The 22,114-nt window shown below is 40.7% G+C and overlaps 1 protein-coding gene across 8 annotated transcripts in view; it reads right to left on the bottom strand.

Annotated features, from left to right (window-relative positions):
* The window catches only part of CFAP46 (cilia and flagella associated protein 46), a 134,115-nt gene that overhangs the window by 55,611 nt on the left and 56,390 nt on the right, over positions 1-22,114 (bottom strand). For 6 of the 8 annotated variants that reach the window (XM_075612559.1, XM_075612554.1, XM_075612557.1 and 3 more), the window contains 7 exons: positions 21,715-21,802; positions 21,273-21,432; positions 20,070-20,253; positions 17,030-17,183; positions 16,080-16,351; positions 14,756-14,872; positions 13,534-13,650 (listed from right to left, as the gene is read on the bottom strand). In XM_075612559.1, the coding sequence (XP_075468674.1) occupies positions 13,534-13,650; positions 14,756-14,872; positions 16,080-16,351; positions 17,030-17,183; positions 20,070-20,253; positions 21,273-21,432; positions 21,715-21,802 (1,092 nt within the window). The remainder of the gene's footprint in view (positions 1-13,533; positions 13,651-14,755; positions 14,873-16,079; positions 16,352-17,029; positions 17,184-20,069; positions 20,254-21,272; positions 21,433-21,714; positions 21,803-22,114) is intronic. The other 2 variants (XM_075612560.1, XM_075612558.1) reach the window with 1 other exon arrangement.

Here is a 22,114-nt window from a genome sequence, read left to right on the forward strand (position 1 = left end):
GAAATTGGCTGAGCATAAGCCTTCATGACGTCTGCTGGTCACAAGCACTCTGCCTCGCCTTTTCTTGCCTCATTTACCTTCGACTTCGCTGCTATCTCCTATCCTCAACCCCGGCTTACTCTCGACTACTCCTCTCTCCCCAACTCTTGACCCGGCTAGTGACCTCTGCAACCCATAGCTCGCAACCACTCGACCTCTGCTTTCCTACGACTATCCTGCCTTCTCCTACCCCAATCTGGCTACCCATGACTACGAATCCCTCATCCGGATGTGGCTTCATGGCTACAGGTCGGTGTTTATATATTCCCAACTCGGCCTCGTGGTTCCGTCCTTTTGTGGCGAGCATCTGTTACATCCACAAAGAGTTTTAAGATTTGATTAATGACATGTTAAAATAGTATCCAAAGTAAAGATATCAGAAAATCGTTTTTTTCCATGCCTTTAAAGTATTTCCCCATTTAGCTTCTGCATTTATCAATAGGATAGGCTAATATAAAAAATGTAGTCTGAATTTAAAAGATTTTTCTAGATAAATGGGATCATCTATAACATTCTTCTCCCATATTTTAGGATTTAGATTTATAAGTTCGTTAACGAAAAAATATGAATTTGGTATTCCAAAGATTTCTTTTAACTGTTAAAATAATTTGACAAATCTTAGTATTTAAGCACATATTGTATGGGACAAATACCATTTTATGATAAAATATTAATAATAATACTCAAAATAAGTAGCAAAATAAAAATACAGTGTACTGAACTGTACACTGATTTATCAGAAACGGTGGTGAGTGCTGTGTGAGGCTCAGAGAGATGTGGTGGAATGGGGTATACTGGGAGTGAAAGGAAGAGGCTGTATGATCATCTGCCTCACCCTGTGAATCATCTTCTGCTTCAGGCTCTGTTACCAACACAGGAGCACTCGTCATCTGGGTTACATCGCTAATTAAGGGACTAGCTGCTTTAAACGCCTCTTCTTCTCCTTGTACAGCTCCTAGTAGCTGTTGATCATATTAACTCCTCTTGAAACTTTAAGGCTATGTTCATGATTGGGATCATTATCTGTAAGGATTTGCGAACCTGCCTCAAAATATGAAAAGGCTTCAGACAGCTGCTTTGTAGTCAGCAGGTGCATTCATTCCTCATTCAACAGGTCTTCTCCATGAGACTGTAGCAACTCAACCACATCAGCTTCTACAATGTCTTCAAAACCTATGTCATTTGCAAGGGTTACATTGTTTTGTTGAATTTGTGGAATGGTTTCACTTTGAAAAAAAAATATTAAAATTGTGAACACCCTTGGGCCATATCTTCTTCCACACACATTCATAGTTGATGATTTGAGTTCCTCCCACAAACCAGCTATGTTGTCCAAGGTGTTCTTGATGTTGTAGTTTCACCAGAACTCCCTAATTGTAGGCTTATCCTCCCCATGAGGTCCTTGTATACGAAAAGCTCTCCTCAGGTAACAGACGTTGAAGGTGATGATCACTCCAGGTTTTCATGGGCTGGATCAAGGCAGTCGTATTTTTATTCCACTCTCACATTATCACACAGATCACATAAAATGTACTGGGTTGCATGTGGCATTATCTAGGACTGAGGTGGGCAACCCTGTCGCCAATCGCCACAAGTGGCGAATTGGCCATGAAAGTATGGCGAATTTGAGTTTGCCAGCTCCCACAATAAAATAAACTTTTTCCTGACGGCATGTGCTGGTTTCCGCTTTCTGAATGAGCCAATGAAGTGAACCAGCAGCAGGTGATAGTGCTGAGGTGAGTGAAGCAGACGAACAGTGTGTGTTGTTTTAAATGTTCGATTGAGCAACCTAATTTCTCAATTTTTACATAGTGTGGCAATGTTCACTTCACACCTGTGGCTACATTGAAAAATAGGTTGCCAACCTCTGATCTAGGATGAGCAATGCATTGTTGGCTAGATTATTTCTGGCACCGTACGTTTCAACAGCAGAGCAAAAAAAGTAGTTAACCATTCCTGAGCAATGGTCAGAGTCGCCCAAGATTTCTTGTTCTATCGGCAAATGCTTGAAGTAACTTTATAGCCATGGGACTTTCAGAATGGTACATGAGTAAAGGCTTCAAGTTAAAATAACCCTGAGCATTGCCTCCCAGAAGAAGCGTCAAGTGATCTTTGGTTGCTTTAAACCCTGGCGTAGCCTTGTCTTCCTTAGAAATAAAATGTCCTGTCAGCATTAACAACTTGTTGAGGTGTGTACCCCGTCTTCAATATTTTTTTTAGCATTTCAGGAAACTTACAAGCAGCGTCTGTGTCAGCACCAGCAGTTTCACCCCTCATCTTAATGTTATGCAGACTATGATATCATTTAAATCTCTCAAACCACCCTTTACTAGCACCAAACATTTCAATTTCGGAGCTTTCGCCACGCTCACACGTTAAAGCCTCAAACGTATTTTACCTTCTCCTGAATAATGATGGTGCTTATTGGCATGCAAAAAAAGAGGGGGGATAGGGAGTGATCAACTAAATCATACAAATTGTAGTGTAAATAAATGATATATATATAATCGATAATTATCAAAAGCAATAGGTGCAACTGTGAATTGAAGTGAATCAGGAAAACAAAAGGGGTACAAAAATGTTTGTACTCCAAAAGAAAATTCACTTATATGCACACTACTGTATGTGAGTTAAAATGTAACTTTTAATATAACATCCTTAAAACCTATATTACCGTAACAATGTAATTAACCGTAAAAATAGATTCAATAATATGCACACATGCAACTGAGTTAGCCTCACAAATAGATAAATTCCAGTATACAAATATACAACTGGAACCTGGGAGGCTAAACAAAGTGCAACCAGACAAGGTGAGTCAAGATGCCCAACACTTGCAATCATTAGCACAGTGAATAATTGGCCAGATACAGCAGCAGGGATACGGCTACAATGTGTCCATAGATTGTTACAATAGTATCAGTAGAGCCATCCCTGCCAACTACACTATTTTTAGATATATGTGGCTATGCTAGTGAAAGTACTGGTATTAGCACACTGTGTTAAAACAACCCCATAACAGGGGCTGATGACATGATGACGCGTCCAACGCGCGTTTCCCTCCTACTATGGAGCTTCTTCAGGGAAATTTTGAATGGGAGGGGAAGCGGAAGCTATTTAAGTGCTCAGGTCGTCATGGCAACAATGAAGCTTGTCGCTATAGCGCATGCGAAAAAAGCGCCTGCATAACTGCATAAACCACATAAAATAACTTAAGTTAACATACTGTTGACATTCATATTGAAGATAGTACTGGCGCTGGGACCTTCAGCACATATTCAAGCTGTAATAAAGGACAACAGAAAATGGGCCGATCGCGGTACTCTACTGCGCATGCGCAGGGTAATACACTTCTTTATTATTATCACTTACCCTGCGCATGCTCAAATTCGGCTCCTGTTGTCATTGCGCATGACTAGACTGTTGGCTCTTACAGCCAGCAGTGAGTCCGTAATAAGGCGCATGCTTGCAGTGACATGTGAGATCTGGCGACCCTAGACTGCATTGCGCATGTGTGAGTAGACATAGTTATTCCTACTCTCTATATGTTATTATTGCGCATGCCTAGAGTAATATAAAGTAGGTGCCAGAGACAGAGCCCCATAGCACTGAGTACATATGGTTGCCAAAAGCAGCAAAAGAAAAAGAACATAAGTACAAGTGATAATAAATGCAGAATGACCCCTCAAAATAAAAGCATAAATGAAATCATGTCCCAAACACAGTGACAAAGAAATAAAGTAAAATAAATGCAAAGTATTGAACACACAACTGATATAATATCAATAGTTTTCACAATAAACGTTGTGTGAGTGATTGTTACACAAACCAATAGACCCATAGCATAATAAGAATGGGTTTATCTGGAGGGTAATATAGTCCCTAGTTCTAAATAAAATTAAGTGCAATCTGATAGTATATGACAATATCATGGTTGTAATATCAAAACTGTGTGGTGGAACTAATCTCAGGTAAATCAACGAGAATATATAACGGCTGAAAGATGAATACCATGTATAGATAATACAAGGTAATGATGACAGCTGAATACCATGTATAGATAATCCAAGGTAATGATGACAGCGTAAGTGGGTGACCAGGGATGTAATGGGCAAGGCTCCATGCTTTCAAGGAGATCAAATAAAAGGAGTGAATGTGAATCCTTCATTAAGTCCATATGGACTTCTGGTCTTAAGGTTATAAATCCACTCAGCCTCAATTCGCAACAGCATCTGATCTACATTTCCGCCTCTTACTGGGCATTTAAATTGATAGATGCCCATAAACTTGAGGCTGTTAACATCTCCATTACGATAGTGCGTGACGTGTCTGGCTACTGGTGTTTCTGCAGAATGCTTGATGGAGTTAATATGTTCGAGTATGCGCCTACGCAATTGCCTTGTGGTCTTACCCACATACCTTTTCCACACATTTACAGATGAGAAGGTAAACGACGTTAGTTGTTCTGCAGTTAATAAAACTGTCGACACTAAAGTGCTTTGTGTTGTCATGGTTGTGGAACGTCTTGGTTGTAATAGCAAATTTACATGCCTTACAACCTTGACACCGATACATCCCCTGAATCGGGCTCAGCCAAGTCTCTACTCGGGCACGCTGATAATGGCTATGTACAAGTTTGTCGCGCAGGTTTTTCGATCTCCTACTAGTAATGTTTGGTCTAGGCCCAATAGCTTTAACCAAATCTACATCGGATAGAAGAAAGTGCCAGTGTCGGGCAAAGATTCTTTTAATCGCCCACCAACTTTTATTGTAGGTACCAATGCATCTTATGATATTATCCTTACTCTTAGGTGTATTGGAGGACAAGAGAGTCTCTATCACTGTGTAGTGCTCTGTGATAGGCACGATTTAGTGTCTTCATTTTATACCCACGACTAAGGAACCGATCACGTAGTTCTCTGGACTGTAAAATAAATTGCTGAGTTGTGGAACAATTCCTGCGTAAGCGCAGGTATTGTCCAGTCGGGATACCTGAAATGAGGCTGGCCGGGTGTTGACTTGGTGCCAACAGCAAGCTATTTGTAGCTGTACTCTTCCTAAACACTTTGGTTTGGATATTTCTGTCACAATCAACATATATATCCAAGTCAAGGAAGGTAATTGATGTAGTGCTAAAAGCGGTTGTTAGTCTCAAGTTCATAGTATTCCTATTGAGGAGTTCCACAAACTCAAGCAAGCAGTCTTGTGGGCCGTCCCATAGCAAGAGGATATCATCTATGTATCTGATCCATAATAGGATGTGGTCAGTATATATAGATAGTTCCTCTTTAAACACGTGGACATATTCCCACCAGCCCAGGTACAAATTCGCGTATGTGGGGGCACATGCTGTCCCCATTGCTGTACCCTGGGTCTGGTGGTAATAAATCCCATCAAATACAAAATAGTTGTGGGTAAGCACAAAGTGGAGTAAGTCCAGAATAAACATGTTATGTCTATTGAATCTACAATCCCTTGTAATGAGGAAATGATTGACAGCATTGAGGCCATTCTCGTGGATGATTGAGGTGTATAGAGATTCAACATCTAAACTCACGAGAATGGTCTCGGTGGAGATGTTAACTTATCACAAAGTCTCTAAGGACTGTGTCCAGGTATATGCTGCTCCCTTCGGATAAACAGTTGTTCCCTGAGACAATCGGGCGGCCTGGGGGTGACTTTAACCTTTTATGTACTTTGGGCAGAGTATAAAATGTCGCCACTGTCGGAGATTTAGGGTACATAAAGTCATATTCCTGTCTGCTTATCATATCCCTATCAAGGGCTTCTTGTAGTATAGACAATAAATCCTTTTTATAACTGGAGGTAGGACTGTTCTCCAAGATCTCATAACAATCCTTGTCACTCAATAATCTCTTGTTCTCTTTAACATACTGCACCGACACACTTTATTCGAGCAAATACCCGGTATGTACCTGGCAGATACCTGGAATGCGCCGCTCCTCACCTCTGACAAGCCCCGTTGCATTTGCCTTCCCAGCCTGGGTTCATGCCTGGCTGACGGGCGGCTGATCTGTTAAATGATAATGATTAGGATTTAATAGGCTGCAATGCTTCGCGTGTCTACCAGATGGCATAAATTCATGAATTGTAATGCAGTATATATATATGTACTGTGCAGTATTGCAGCCAGCGGGAATAAAATGCTTCAATCCCTGCCGGAAAATAACTCAATGCACTCGGGCAGAAAACAGTCACAAACCTCAATACACCCGGGTATACCCGAATTCGTGGGACTAGCCGTGCTCGAATAAAGTGTGTCGCCAGTGTATGCATCGGTATCCTGAATCACGATATTGCCACCCTTATCGGATGGCTTAATCACAAATGATGTTTCACACATAAGACCTTGTAATCCCTTTCTTTCCTCCATAGTGAGGTTATTAGTAGATCTACAGCGTTCTGGTACGGCTTCCAAATCCCTTGTGACACAGGAAATAAATAACTCAACTGCTGGACAGATGTTCATAAGAGGAGTAAAGTGACTTTTATTCTTAAGATGGGTAAAGGGTCCAGTGATGTCAGTGTCTGTGGAAACATTTTGTTCCAAAAGATGTATTACATCATCAAGATTCTGTTTATCTTGAGCACTTAATCCAGCCGTAAATTCATTATCATTTGCCCTTTTGGAATGAAACTTTTCTAATAGTAGTTTCCTACCAAAAGATTTAAATCTTTCACCCATTCGAACAAGTTGAAATCTGAGGTTGGTGAAAAAGAAAGCCCCTTTCTGAGTAATGTGAGTTGTTCGTCACTAAAAACATGGCTAGAGAGATTGTAGATTTGCATAGCATCTGTGAGACTGGTGGCACTATCTACTAGGTGGGGGCCGGGGGATTTTTGTTTCCCCTTAGGATTCTTTTTTCCCCTACGGGTTTTGCGTTTTGCTGGGCCTGTGCTAAAAAAAAACACCTTATTACTTTTGCTGCTCTTCCTGCCACGGCCACTAGACTGACCTTGTGGTGTAGGGCCTGATTGTTCGCCCTCAGACACATCTGTCTCAGATGAGGAGTACTCAGAGAAATTACCCCTTCTCCTAGATCTCGCTGGAAACTTGTACACTGTGCCCTGTTCATAATCGTTGCTATCTCGGAGGAACTTAATATGTTTCCTTTCTTTTAATTCTCTCCTAAATTTCTCCATGTTTGTTTCTAGCTGACGTTCCATCTCCTCAAATTCCTGTAGCTTATTGAACTTGCCAAGATCTTTAAGACTGATGTCTAGTTCATTGTTAGTAGGGGAAAAAAGAATCCTAAGGGGAAACAAAAATCCCCCGGCCCCCACCTAGTAGATAGTGCCACCAGTCTCACAGATGCTATGCAAATCTACAATCTCTCTAGCCATGTTTTTAGTGACGAACAACTCACATTACTCAGAAAGGGGCTTTCTTTTTCACCAACCTCAGATTTCAACTAGTTCGAATGGGTGAAAGATTTAAATCTTTTTGGTAGGAAACTACTATTACATAAATTTCATTCCAAAAGGGCAAATGATAATGAACTTACGGCTGGATTAAGTGCACAAGATAAATAGAATCTTGATGATGTAATACATCTTTTGGAACAAAATGTTTCCACAGACACTGACATCACTGGACCCTTTACCCATCTTAAGAATAAAAGTCACTTTACTCCTCTTATGAACATCTGTCCAGCAGTTGAGTTATTTATTTCCTGTGTCACAAGGGATTTGGAAGCCGTACCAGAACGCTGTAGATCTACTAATAACCTCACTATGGAGGAAAGAAAGGGATTACAAGGTCTTATGTGTGAAACATCATTTGTGATTAAACCATCCGATAAGGGTGGCAATATCGTGATTCAGGATACCGATGCATATGTTAAAGAGAACAAGAGATTATTGAGTGACAAGGATTGTTATGAGATCTTGGAGAACAGTCCTACCTCCAGTTATAAAAAGGATTTATTGTCTATACTACAAGAAGCCCTTGATAGGGATATGATAAGCAGACAGGAATATAACTTTATGTACCCTAAATCTCCGACAGTGGCGAAATTTTATACTCTGCCCAAAGTACATAAAAGGTTAAAGTCACCACTAGGCCGCCCAATTGTCTCAGGGAACAACTGTTTATCCGAAGGGAGCAGCATATACCTGGACACGGTCCTTAGAGACTTTGTGATAAGTTTACCATCTTACGTGCAAGACACGAAAGACACCCTTAAAAAACTCAACGGTGTTAACATCTCCACCGAGACCATTCTCGTGAGTTTAGATGTTGAATCTCTATACACCTCAATCACCCACGAGAATGGCCTCAATGCTGTCAATCATTTCCTCATTACAAGGGATTGTAGATTCAATAGACATAACATGTTTATTCTGGACTTACTCCGCTTTGTGCTTACCCACAACTATTTTGTATTTGATGGGATTTATTACCACCAGACCCAGGGTACAGCAATGGGGACAGCATGTGCCCCCACATACGCGAATTTGTACCTGGGCTGGTGGGAATATGTCCACGTGTTTAAAGAGGAACTATCTATGTATACTGACCACATCCTATTATGGATCAGATACATAGATGATATCCTCTTGCTATGGGACGGCCCACAAGACTGCTTGCTTGAGTTTGTGGAACTCCTTAATAGGAATACTCTGAACTTGAGACTAACAACCGCTTTTAGCACTACATCAATTACCTTCCTTGACTTGGATATATATGTTGATTGTGACAGAAATATCCAAACCAAAGTGTTTAGGAAGAGTACAGCTACAAATAGCTTGCTGTTGGCACCAAGTCAACACCAGGCCAGCCTCATTTCAGGTATCCCGACTGGACAATACCTGCGCTTACGCAGGAATTGTTCCACAACTCAGCAATTTATTTTACAGTCCAGAGAACTACGTGATCGGTTCCTTAGTCGTGGGTATAAAATGAAGACACTAAATCGTGCCTATCACAGAGCATTACACAGTGATAGAGACTCTCTCTTGTCCTGCAATACACCTAAGAGTAAGGATAATATCATAAGATGCATTGGTACCTACAATAAAAGTTGGTGGGCGATTAAAAGAATCTTTGCCCGACACTGGCACTTTCTTCTATCCGATGTAGATTTGGTTAAAGCTATTGGGCCTAGACCAAACATTACTAGTAGGAGATCGAAAAACCTGCGCGACAAACTTGTACATAGCCATTATCAGCGTGCCCGAGTAGAGACTTGGCTGAGCCCGATTCAGGGGATGTATCGGTGTCAAGGTTGTAAGGCATGTAAATTTGCTATTACAACCAAGACGTTCCACAACCATGACAACACAAAGCACTTTAGTGTCGACAGTTTTATTAACTGCAGAACAACTAACGTCGTTTACCTTCTCATCTGTAAATGTGGGAAAAGGTATGTGGGTAAGACCACAAGGCAATTGCGTAGGCGCATACTCGAACATATTAACTCCATCAAGCATTCTGCAGAAACACCAGTAGCCAGAAACGTCACGCACTATCGTAATGGAGATGTTAACAGCCTCAAGTTTATGGGCATCTATCAATTTAAATGCTCATTAAGAGGCGGAAATGTAGATCAGATGCTGTTGCGAATTGAGGCTGAGTGGATTTATAACCTTAAGACCAGAAGTCCATATGGACTTAATGAAGGATTCACATTCACTCCTTTTATTTGATCTCCTTGAAAGCATGGAGCCTTGCCCATTACATCCCTGGTCACCCACTTACGCTGTCATCATTACCTTGGATTATCTATACATGGTATTCAGCTGTCATCATTACCTTGTATTATCTATACATGGTATTCATCTTTCAGCCGTTATATATTCTCGTTTATTTACCTGAGATTAGTACACCACAGAGTTTTGATATTACAACCATGATATTGTCATATACTCCACAGAGTTTTGATATTACAACCATGATATTGTCATATACTATCAGATTGCACTTAATTTTAGCTAGAACTAGTGACTATATTTCCCTCCAGATAAACCCATTCTTATTATGCTATGGGTCTATTGGTTTGTGTAACAATCACTCACACAACGTTTATTGTGAAAACTATTGATATTATATCAGTTGTGTGTTCAATACTTTGCATTTATTTTACTTTATTTCTTTGTCACTGTGTTTGGGACATGATTTCATTTATGCTTTTATTTTGAGGGGTCATTCTGCATTTATTACAGTATCACTTGTACTCATGTTCTTTTTCTTTTGCTGCTTTTGGCAACAATATGTACTCAGTGCTATGGGGCTCTGTCTCTGGCACCTACTTTATATTACTCTAGGCATGCGCAATAATAACATATAGAGAGTAGGAATAACTATGTCTACTCACACATGCGCAATGCAGTCTAGGGTCGCCAGATCTCCCATGTCACTGCAAGCATGCGCCTTATTACGGACTCACTGCTGGCTGTGAGAGCCAACAGTCTTGTCATGCGCAATGACAACAGGAGCCGAATTTGAGCATGCGCAGGGTAAGTGATAATAATAAAGAAGTGTATTACCCTGCGCATGCGCAGTAAAGTCCCGCGATCGGCCCGTTTTCTGTTGTCCTTTATTACAGCTTGAATATGTGCTGAAGGTCCCAGCGCCAGTACTATCTTCAATATGAATGTCAACAGTATGTTAACTTAAGTTATTTTATGTGGTTTATGCAGTTATGCAGGCGCTTTTTGCGCATGCGCTATAGCGACGAGCTTCATTGTTGCCATGACGACCTGAGCACTTAAATAGCTTCCGCTTCCCCTACCATGCAAAATTGTCCCTGAAGAAGCTCCATAGTAGGAGGGAAACGCGCGTTGGACGCATCATCATGTCATCAGCCTCTGTTATGGGGTTGTTTTAACACAGTGTGCTAATACCAGTACTTTCACTAGCATAGCCACATATATCTAAAAATAGTGTAGTTGGCAGGGATGGCTCTACTGATACTATTGTAACAATCTATGGACACATTGTAGCCGTATCCCTGCTGCTGTATCTGGCCAATTATTCACTGTGCTAGTGATTGCAAGTGTTGGGCATCTTGACTCACCTTGTCTGGTTGCACTTTGTTTAGCCTCCCAGGTTCCAGTTGTATATTTGTATACTGGAATTTATCTATTTGTGAGGCTAACTCAGTTGCATGTGTGCATATTATTTAATCTATTTTTACGGTTAATTACATTGTTACGGTAATATATGTTTTAAGGATGTTATATTAAAAGTTATATTTTAACTCACATAGTGTGCATATAAGTGAATTTTCTTTTGGAGTACAAACATTTTTGTACCCCTTTTGTTTTCCTGCTTATTGGCATATAGCGCAGGTTCTGATCTCGGGTCCATACACAAGTCATTCCATATTTTCCATCACATCACTTCTATGGCGAGACAACGTAGTTGCATTTAAAGGTGTAGCTGCTTGAGCACTTGCTTTAATTTTGTCTTTATTATGGTGTATTGGTCCCTCTGTAGAGATAGCAAGCCCTGATGCTTTCACAATTTTACTACGTTTTTCACCCGCTTCAAACCGCCTTAACACTTTTAATTTTACATCCAATATGCTTACAGTCTTTGTGCACTTCCGCTAGCACTTGCATTTAATGTCCTCTCCCCAGACATCTTGACTTACTTTTACTGAAGAACATTGAAAAGTGGTAAAATCCAGCACGTGTTCCAAGCGTGATCAACACATCACGTGATCAACACAGTTGCATGATGAGCCTGGAAAACCAGTGCTGCAGGGGTTCTCAACTCCAGTCTCAAAACCCCAAAACAGGTCAGGTTTTTAGGATATCCCTGCTTCTGGACAGGTGGCTCAATCAGTGGCTCATTCAAAGCCGATCGCACAAATGACCTTAAACAGTGTGAAATACACGCTAGACGCAAAGTTCATCTTTCCTGTCTTGCCTTCAAATACTTTCAAGGCAAGCTACCCATCTATCTGAACAAGCTCCTCACCCCTACCACATGCAGCACTTATCATCTGGGATCTGACTGTTCATGGTCCCAAGGTTCAGCAAAGTATCCGTCCGCTCCTCCTTCTCTTACCGTGCACCCCAAAACTGGAACAATCACCGGAGACTCTCACATCCACCACCAGTTCAAGTTATTTCAAAACTAAAGCTGTCTCACATTTTAATCTGGTCTGTAACTGTTACATACGGCTATAATATATATTATCTCTAACTGTGCATGCAATGTGTTGTATATAATGTATACCCTGCTCACTTATGTAACTGTAACATCCAATTAACCCCTGGTTCCTGAAGTGCTGGAACCAGGCTTACACTATAGATATACTATTAACAAACATAATACAGATGTATTACTACCAGGTAGGGGTAATGACAGCCATGACATTTATTAAAAGCAGTCACATTTACCACTACCGTCACCGTCCCCCCTTCCACTGCCACCTACACCCAGACTCTCCTGCACTGTCAATAATACCACAATTTCATACCACAATCTCATTAACATCCCAAGCCCACTGTCTAGGGATTATTTTTGACTCTGCCCTCTCCTTCATTCCTCCCATTTAATGCCTCACTAAGTGCTGCTGTCGCCACCTCCAAAAGTTAGCTGGAATACGCCATTTTCTCACATATGACACAGCTAAAATCCTAATTCACTCACTCATCTTGTCTGCCTTGACTACTGCAACCTTCTCCAAGTTGGCTCCTCCTCATCCGCCTCTCCCCACTTCAAATCTGTTCAAAATGCTGCTCCAAGACTCATCCCCCTCACTATGGAAATCCCAGCACCGGCTTTCCATAGACTCTAAAATTCTAACTCCGAGCTCTGACTGACAAAGGTCTTAACGATGAAGCCCCCCCCCCCTTTATGCCTCCGCCCTTGTCTCCAAATATTCCCCCTCCATTCTGCCAATAACCTCCACCTCGCCTCTTTTTTACACCCTCTCACTTCCGCCTACAAGACATCTCCCATGCTGCACCCTCTCTCTAGAGTCACCTAATATTAGACTCTCCCGCAGCTTGGAGACTTTTAAAAGCTTTCTGAAAATTCCCCTTAAGAAGTCTCTCATCCCCCTACCCTACTGTGTGGCTGGACCAGACTCCATGCTATATGACACCCACTAACATTGACACCACAAAACCAAAACAGGAGCAGCGGTGCTCCCGAACTAACCTCTACCCTGAGACATACTCCGTCCTACAATGTGCACCCACTTCACCTTTTGTTTCACCTTTGCTCCTTATTCCCTCTACAGGGTAAGCTCTCCCGACCGGACCCTCATGACCTTTTGTATCAGTTTGCGCTTCTTTGTCCTTATTTGGTTAAGTCATTCTGTTGATGCAATTTATATCACTCTGTTCCCCCATTGTACCGTGCCACAGAATATTTTGGTGCTTTATAAATCAATGTTAATAATAATTATTATTATTATACTCTTAAAATTGAGATCACCATTTCAAAGCGAACTATCATATTGTATATCTTATAACAAGAGTGCAAAGTAAGAACGTATACATAGATTGTTTGACCTCTTTTGCTTCCTTTTTGCCCCTTTCCTTTTGAGATTTAGCAGAATGTGGATTTTGTGGTGGCGGGTGAATTTTTGGCGATGCTTTTCTAACAGATCCAGCTGCTGGTAATGACGCCTATAATAAAATACAGATACAGATCTTTGCAAAAAAAAACCAAGGACATTGTGGATTAATTCAGGTGTGCACATACTTTTTTTCTTGCGACACCCTGCCTGCACCCCCCGACCCCCCGCTCACGCCCCCCACCCCCTTACCTTCTCTCTGGCATCGGCGGCATCATTTGACGTTAGAATGTCATGTGACATCGGGGTTCCATTTGACCCCAAGTTGGCTCCTCCTCATCCGCCTGTCCCCACATCAATCTATCCAAAATGCTGCTCCCTGACTCATCTCTCTCACTCAACGCTCCACTATCCAAATCCCTGCACTGGCTTTCCATACACTAATAAAATCCTAAATCCGAGCTCTGACTGACAAAGGTCTTAACGATGCAGCCCCCCCCCCACCCCTTTATGCCTCCGCCCTTGTCTTCAAATACTCCCCTAAATGCCCCCCATCCTGCTCCTGAACTAGCTTCACCCGGAGACATACTCTGTCCCCCAATGAGCAACCACTTCACCTTTTCTTTCACCTTCACCTCTTATTCCCTTCCACAGGGTAAGATCTCCTGAGCAGGATCCTCATTCCCTTCCACAGGGTAAGATCTCCTGAGCAGGATCCTCATTCCCTTCCACAGGGTAAGATATCCTGAGCAGGATCCTCATTCCCTTCCACAGGGTAAGATATCCTGAGCAGGATCCTCATTCCCTTCCACAGGGTAAGATCTCCTGAGCAGGATCCTCATTCCCTTCCACAGGGTAAGATCTCCTGAGCAGGATCCTCATTCCCTTCCAGAGGGTAAGATCTCCTGAGCAGGATCCTCATTCCCTTCCACAGGGTAAGATCTCCTGAGCAGGATCCTCATTCCCTTCTCTTTCACTTTGCACTTGTTTATCCTTATTTGCTATGGGATTCTGTTTATGCTATTTATATCACTCTGTTCCCCCATTGTACGGCGCTGCGGAATATGCTCTATAAATCAACGTTAATAATAATAATATAATAATAATTATTATTATTATACTCTTAAAATTGAGGTCACCATTTCAAAGAAAACTATCCTATTGTATATTTTTTTTAAAAGAGTGCAAAGTAAGAATGTAAACGTAGATTGTTTTACCTCTGTTGCTTCTTTTTTTCCCTTTTCCTTTTTAGATGCAGCAGAAGGTGGCTTTTCTGGTGGCGGGAGAATTTTTGGCAATGCTTTAATAAAAGATCCAGCTGCTGGCAGTGACACCTATAATAAAATACAGATAACGTAGGTATCTTTGCAAAAAAAAACAATACGGAAATAGTGGATTAATTCAGGGGTACGCAAACTTTTTTCTTCCCCTCCCCCCTGCCTGCTCTCACCCCCTTCACCCTCCCCCTTATCGTCTCTCTGGCATCGGCGGCATTTGACGGCACGTGATGTCACGTTGCCATTTGCCCCGTGTTGTTATGGCGATGCGTCGCCAGAAGTCAGTGGAGAGCAGGTAAGAGGGAGTTACAGAGGCCCTGCGCTCCTCCTCGGCATTTTATTTAAATGTTGTGGGGAAAAGCGCGGGGCCTCTCTAAGTGTTGCATTTCCCCCCCCCCCCCCCATCCCCTCCCCACCAGAAAATCTCGCAGCCCCCAGTTTGCGCACCCCCTAGATTAATTGATATTAAAATTGGAAGCTAGATATAAATTAAAAGCAAACAACATTTTCAACGTGAGTCAGGTTTACATACATTTGTACCATGAAACCATTAATGCAACATACTATACAGTACAATAGCTACCAGGAACATGTATTTCATTTACCTGTATACCAGGTATAACGTTCTGAAACCATACAACATGATTGCACATGTAATGCAACTTTTATTTATCAATCAATATTTATAATGACACAGAGCAAATGTAACATTGAAATCTTCAGTCTTACATTGCCACATTTCCACTACTGTATTTCCTATCATTTGTAAAAGTGCTGCAGACAAAAGAATGACTAGATTTCAAAGGATTGTAAGGAATCAGTATTATGAAAATATACTATTAACATATAACTAATACATAAATTATGCTTGCGGTCGTGTGATGTAATTCATATTTTTGTACCAAGCCATGTCCTGATTAAGTTTAATTAGTGACCCACAAGCAGTCATTCTCTAAGCTAATTGTGCCAGGCGCTTCAGTAATGTTCATTTTTATTGTTGGAATGAGAATTTGTCATTGTCCATTAAATGTACATGCAGAATAATATTTCACATGAGATTAGAATTTATTGTGTTACGCGTATATTACACAAACACTAAAAACAGAAGATATTATTGAATTTTAAAATCACGTCATTGTTTAACAATACGCAGGTGTTTTTTCTGTAGCTGCTCCTACTTTCGTTCGGTGATCAATATAAAGGTAGCCTGTGTACAACAACAAAACATAATTGTGCTGAAGAAATGAGCTTATAGACCACGTACTTGCCAAATACGAATAATATAAGCATATGCCATCAAACAGTGTTGCTCGTGATTAGGTGAACTGTGGCCACAAATGATGGCCATTAATGTGTGTGCTCGGGCCAAAGTCTCCAGCTGTCTCACGTTCCTTATATCTTCCATTGATTTATAGCTGCTGGCAAGGTGCGCCCTATTTTCACTCTTTGCTTCTTCTGCATGTACACCTTCACGTCTTTGATCTTTATGTGCCCAAGATTTGTTTCTGCTCTTTGACTTTCCTTTTTGACTCTTGTCTGTGGGTAAAAGCAAACAGGTGCCGTACATGTGTCTCAATCTCAAACAGTTAACCGAGAGAAGTAAAAGTGCACTACGGTCTTGCAAGGGATGGGTGAAATGTTTGCAAAAATTCGAATCCGCCGCGGATTTGCCAGCTCCTTTTCAGGCGCATATTCGCAAATCAGTCTCAAAAAGGCAGGGTTTATTTTTTTTTCTATCACTGAAAATCCACAAACGGATTCGGATTTTTAAAAATCCACATCGAATTTATATATGAAATTAGCATGCGAATGTTACAACATTCAGTTCCAGGCCCTGCAATATGGGTTTTGCTGGTTAGAGGAGGCAGAGAAAATACCGGATACAGCCGGCTCCCTTCTCTCTGTTTTTCGATTTGTAAAAATCCAAATCCTTTTACGGATTTTCAGTGATATATAAAAAACAAAAATGTGCCTTTTAAAATGATCGGCGTAATCTCTCTCGCAATCATTTCAGGGTCCGGAAATTCCAATCGCATTTCACAACATTCCCATCGACGGATGTTATAAAGATTGTGTGGATTGAAAATGAGGGCAGGTTCAGAATAATCCTCTGACTTTTTAACCATCCAAACCGCCTTTGGATATCCGCCGATCGGATTTGGGTAAAATACCTCCAGATCGGAGTTTGACTAATTCGCCCATCTCATTTCTTACCTTCCTCCATGTAAAGAGAAAGCTTCATTTGTAGCAAAATATCCACTGCCCAGTCAAGTTGATTAAGGGAATCATTAACAGGAAATTGATTGCAGTACAGCCATTCTGCTAGCTCCATCAGGTACTCCACCTTTTGCCAATCATTTTCTGGTTTCTTTGAAGGAAAAATGGTAGACTGAGTAAAATCTTATTTATAATGTACATTTATAAACTACAGGTGTTATTAAAGTTTCTTGGTTTAGGAGAAATATACAGAATATGATCAACTATACCAAGATATTGGTATATGTGTGTTATGTTTCACATATTAGTATAGGAAGGAAGAGCCTGGGCACTACGGATTTCTGCTAAGAAAAAATGTATTAGTGAGCAGAAATCCGCAGTGCCCAGGCTCTCCCTTCCTATTTGATATTGGAAAACCACCCAGAGATTCCTGACCCAGCAGCACCGGTATTTATTATTATTTGCTTTGTTGGGGAGTGCAGCATTTACCTACTAATTTGTCCCATATTAGTATCACATATTATGAGTGTGCTTAACTTCTCCTATCCTCATCCACTCAAAAGGTTCTCACTGATGTCAGCAGTGAAAAATGAGTGCAAGATAAATGCAAAATAACCTAATACATTATTGCTAAGAGATACATGTTGAAAATCAAAGTTATTTAGTAAGAGGCATGAGCTGTTAGCGGTCAAAAATAACCCATGAAGTTGAACAGATCTTAAAGGGGCAATCCATGCAATATCCTACATGTATTTCTTTTTAATAAATCAGTTCTGTAGTATTACATCATACTTGTGATGGTAGGGGCAGATTTGGCTGCTTTTAATAAAGGTTAAGCACACCATTACCCCTACCAGTCAATGATATAATGTGTAGCCTGGTTCCAGCCCCTCAGGGACCAGGGGTTAACTTTGTGTTCAGGATATTATGTTGCAAGTTTCATGTAACTCTTTTCATGTAACAGAACCTGCATTAACCCACCAATCAGCAGGCCAAGTAACATTGCAGGCACCTGCCATTGACCATCCCTATGTGCATTCATGATGTCACCATGGGGTATAAAAGGTGGGGGGGGGGGTTAGTTGGCCCCTTCTAGGCATGAGTTCCAGTGCCAGTTGCAGGCATGAGTGCCTTAGGTTCCTGAGTTCCTGTTGTGCCTGGTAACAGTTCCTGTTAGACACAGCGTGGGAGCATAACGGGGAAAGCTTTCTAATTGATGTCCCGCTCCCAAGCCTGTAAGGTGTTCCCCAGTTACCCCAGTTTGTGGAGTGTGCGTTCGTGTTGGACAGTTGTGGATACCATTTTCCAATAAATTCACTTTTAGTAACTCTGTAGTTCTGTCTGGCGAGTTGGTCCCAGCTGTATTTGTCCTGCTCTCCCGTGACAATACTCACTACATTTTTTTTCAACTCTTAATGCCATTTCTAATGAGTTTTAATATAATGAACATCCTTTGATTTCTATAGCAGGTTTTAACACACTACCCCAGCAGTGCAAGATATTTGCAAAATTTTCCTGTTAGTGATCATTTGTTGCCAATATTCCCAGCCGTTTGAGCTGCAAACTGTAACAATAGATAATGTTACCTTAGTAATATACAAATACATTGTAGCTGTTGAGTTACACTGACTGAAGGATTAATTGAAACTGAAAGACTATCATTTAGGGAAGCAGGATCATTGCTGATCAATTGCGAGAGACCAAATTGATCAGCAGTTTTGGAAACGTTTTCAATAAAGGTAATCAAAGGCAGAATATGAAGTGCCGCTTGGATTGCCTCTTTAAAGGTGAAGTTCCCCAGCTTGTTTTTATTTTGTCCCCCTACCCTTTTTACATGGATGGGAAGTAGGGTGTCACTGGAGCTCAAAAAGTGCTATTTTCAGCTACAGAGATCCATTGACTCCCGTAATACTTACTACTAAAGGGAGAGCTGGCACCGTATCCTCCCGGGGAAAATGGAGATGGAACTCTATTGCGTCACTCGGGCAAATAGAAAGTGACAATGCTTTCTATTGATCCACATCCCTCAGGGCGGTTTTAAATAAATCAGGAAGTACCTGTGATACCTTTCCTACTAAATATCTTGGTTCAGCTTCCTATTCCTTAGAAAGAGGGGGCTCAGAGGGGGAACTTCCCCTTTAGCAACAACTTATTCTTTTTACAAATTACATTTATTGGCAGTGTTCGACAAACCTATACATTTGCTCGCCCCGGGCGAGTGGATTTAACCCCCGGGCGAGTAAATATTGGCCCAAGCAGCACACGTTTGGTACTAGGTGGCGAGTAGATTTTTTTGTGTGGCGAGTAGATTTTTTGGTGATTTGTCAACCACTGTTTATTGGTATAATTTGCTTAGCACAGGGGTGGCCAACTCCACTCATCAAGAGCCACCAACAGGTCAAGTTTTAAGGACATCCCTGCTTCAGCACAGGTGGCTCAATCATTCTGACTGAGCCACTGATCGAGGCACTTGTGCTGAAGCAGGGATATCCTTAAAACCTAACCTTGCCCTTGAGGACTAGAGTTGGCCACCACTGGCTTAGCATATATCAACATAGGCATTACCATAACATAATAATGCCATGAAAACGTGTGGTATTTTTGTAACAATAAACGTGGAAGTAAATCTTTGATAGCCCCAAAGTTTTTAAGACGAATAAATTGATATCACAGTCTATATGTATAAATACATCACGCAAATACAACATTTTATCAACAACTCCTACTGATGGTCCCTATACTTCCCACTGCTTTTGGGAAGAGCTATTACTATCATTATGCATAATGCATCAACATGTTCTGCAGTCAAGTACAAGGGGTGTTATGCAACAACAAACGGACTAACATCCTTTTACTGTATACACGATAACACAATAGGTCAGGAGGTCCCCGCTACAAGAAGTTTACAGGCTTACAGTAAAGCAACGTGCTGCAAGGATTTTGCTCACCGAAAAAATAAGTAAGAATGATAAAATGATAACAATTACACAATTACTTCAAATAAGTGGATATAGTGAAAGATCTTTTTTATATATACCTGTAATGCATCAATTGCATTCATATAGCAGGCTAACTGTTCCCTGGTATTTGTGGTCGTCAGTGCCACTTGGTGCCACATGTAAGACAAATAGTCTTCCCCTTCGTTCTTGAATTTTTGGATATCCATGAAAAAGTTATAGCCCAGTCTGGCTTTCACTAATACACGGTGTTTGAAAATGATGCTAGAAATGAAATATAAGTTAGTCAAAAAAGAAAAGAACAAATTATTCAACCCCTAGTTAGAAAAAAAAAACAAAAGAAGTGATAGAAGATAAGATACCACGTAATTATTCCTAGAATTAAAAAATGGTACAATGTACTATGTATGATTTTATTTATATTGCACCAATAGTGTACGCGGCGCTTTACCAAATTAAAATACAATGTCAATAAATGACAAAACAATGGGGATAAGTGCAACAGGTAAATGACAACATAAGGCAGAGGCAGACCCGGCTCTGAAGAGCTTCCAATCTAAGTGGTATGTTGGGAGACTTACAGGCACAGTGTGAGTAAAAGTGCATTATTACAAGTGCAGTGTTAACAGTAACTGTGGTACGTAATAGAGGTGCAGAACGTTTAATGCGCTGCTTCTTAGAAGAGGTGAATTTTCAACTGGATTTTAAATGTGGAAAGTGAAGGTGCTTGATGAATATTGAGTGGAAGAGTGTTACTTGGGTAGGGAGGGATTTGTGAAAAAGATTTACAATGAGGAGAGCAGTAGAGGTAAAAGATACAAAGATGAGATAACCTTGGACTGAGATTACGAGGTGAGTAGGGGTGTAACAAGAAATCAGAGGTGAGATGGAAGTGCAGAAATTCCAACATTAGCTTCTGAAAAAGTGTGTAAGCTGGCAAAAAGGTCTGAGATTTGTACACATTCTGTGTTTCTGCAAGTATTGCCAACAAAATATTTAAAAGAGATCGGCCTATGCCATTCTTTTATGGATTCAAACCCCTTTTCAGCTTTTCAAGAGGAATCGAGAAACACTGAAATAAACTGCAACTAAGAGAAGGCTAAATACATTTAAATAGTTTCTAACTTTACTCAATTTTAATTGCTCACTCTGCAAAAAGTCCAGTGAAATATGAATGCCAACAATCAGAAAAACAATATCGCAAACTGGCCACCATGACATTTTAGGTAAAATGTGACGGAGTAGTCACAACATTTTGTACTATTGCAACACTTTGAACTTACAGTCTATGTTTAGTACGTGGTAGAATACGAATAGCTTCGTCCAGCACTTTCAGGCCTGATTCCCAGTCCTTATTATCTGCATACGTGTTGAACAATAGCTCATACAACAAAGCTCTCAGTTTGTGACCCTTATTAGAACTGTCTGGAACACTGGATTTGTCTACAAAATAACATTAATATGTATATTATTATCTAATAACAATGGATTCAATTACTTGTGAAAAGACTACAGCTGAAAATACATGAATATAAAATATTGTAACTGCACGGTTATGAAATATACTGCTTATTAAATGTGTTCCCCTTTTGCTTAGTACTGAATTTCTAATTATCAGTGCACATACCATACATTGCAGATGAGTCGCTCTGTTAAACAAACGAAATATTTAATTATTTGGCATAACAGAGATAGATTTTTAATTCTTTCATCCAAATTGAATACCTTTGGGACATTCTGCATCATCTTCTCCACGGAGTTGAACATCCATAATAGGCCACGGGTGCAAATATATGACATCATTTTCTGGCCCCTTGCAAGGTAAAATAAAATATTTACATAGCACCGACAGTTTACGCAAACTACGTTACATACCTGTTGGGAAGCATTCAATCAATCAAATTCTGCATTACTTGTTAATTTAAATCTATTTCAATTATAAAAATACACTGTATACGAAATCAGGGGTTCTCAACTCTAGTCCTCAGGACCCTCCCCTACACCCCCGTCAACAGGTCATGTTTTCAAGATATCCCACTTCAGCACAGGTGGCTCAATCAGTCTCCGCTTCAGCACAGGTGGCTTGATTGAGTCACCTGTAGTGACGCAGGGATATCCTTAAAAC

Source organism: Ascaphus truei, chromosome 8, assembly GCF_040206685.1.
Source record: "Ascaphus truei isolate aAscTru1 chromosome 8, aAscTru1.hap1, whole genome shotgun sequence".
Taxonomy (NCBI): Eukaryota; Metazoa; Chordata; class Amphibia; order Anura; family Ascaphidae; genus Ascaphus; species Ascaphus truei.